This window comes from Opisthorchis viverrini (genome assembly GCF_000715545.1).
Source record: "Opisthorchis viverrini unplaced genomic scaffold opera_v5_1, whole genome shotgun sequence".
In the NCBI taxonomy this organism is placed as follows: domain Eukaryota; kingdom Metazoa; phylum Platyhelminthes; class Trematoda; order Opisthorchiida; family Opisthorchiidae; genus Opisthorchis; species Opisthorchis viverrini.
This window is the reverse complement of record NW_008751657.1, coordinates 9640528-9641341: the sequence shown is the minus strand read 5'-3', so window position 1 is coordinate 9641341 and position 814 is coordinate 9640528. Positions and strand designations below refer to the sequence as shown.

Here is an 814-nt window from a genome sequence, read left to right as displayed (position 1 = left end):
AAGGAAAGGATCGGCCCTGCAACCGGGCTCATTAGAAACATAATGCTCTTTGTTTCAAAACCTTTGCGATTGATAAAAAACTTTCGTACCAAAATGTCAAATTTGGTTGCGTATGTAATCTCACCAAAAATTATCTCAATTTTCTTTCAGATTTTTGCTGCTCACCGAATTTCATTGTCAGCTGAAGCAGTTATGCCGCTGGCGGGAACACTGATGGAATATTTTCCCAAAATCGTTGAGACCTCGGGGCACCTAGAGGGGACTCAGAAACTTTGATCAGTACTCTGGAAACAATGACCTGCCCCTTTTAGTTCATCGGGAAAGCGCCGTATTTTTCGAAAATTCACTACAGTTGTGCGAATACTGAACGCCCTATCCCACGCCAGCGGCTAGACGCACAATGTATTTTTCTGCAAAACGCCTGCGGACGAAATAAAAACTTTAACGTGAAAATGTTGCACTTCTTTGCATATATGCGTAGGCTGAAAACCCCCCTCATCTGCCGTTATTTTTTTGCGATTTGTTTTAATCGATTTCATTTGAAAATTATTGGCGGACATTCCGCTTTGAACTTCGTCTGCTATGGCTTCGGAAGTGGCTTTCGTTGAGAAATTTGTGGGTGTATCGTTTTCATCCTTCACGGCATTTGAGATGACCTTAAATCAATACATGAAGGATAACTTTGTGATATTTGTGCGTTCATCTAGTAATTGAAGCGCCAACACTATCTTGCGTTACGAATGGGTGTACTACAAATGCAGCAGGCGCCCTCCAAGAAAAACGGAAAGCCGTGGAATCCGAAGAAGCTAGTAAG

General features: G+C 42.3%; 1 protein-coding gene across 1 annotated transcript in view; it reads left to right on the top strand.

Annotated features, from left to right (window-relative positions):
- Positions 1-582: 582 nt before the first annotated feature.
- T265_00172 (hypothetical protein) overlaps positions 583-814 on the top strand; it is a gene marked incomplete at both ends in the record, with an annotated part of 2432 nt that continues 2200 nt past the window's right edge. The window contains 2 exons of the mRNA XM_009163829.1: positions 583-693; positions 717-809. Coding sequence (XP_009162093.1) covers positions 583-693; positions 717-809 — 204 coding nt within the window. The remainder of the gene's footprint in view (positions 694-716; positions 810-814) is intronic.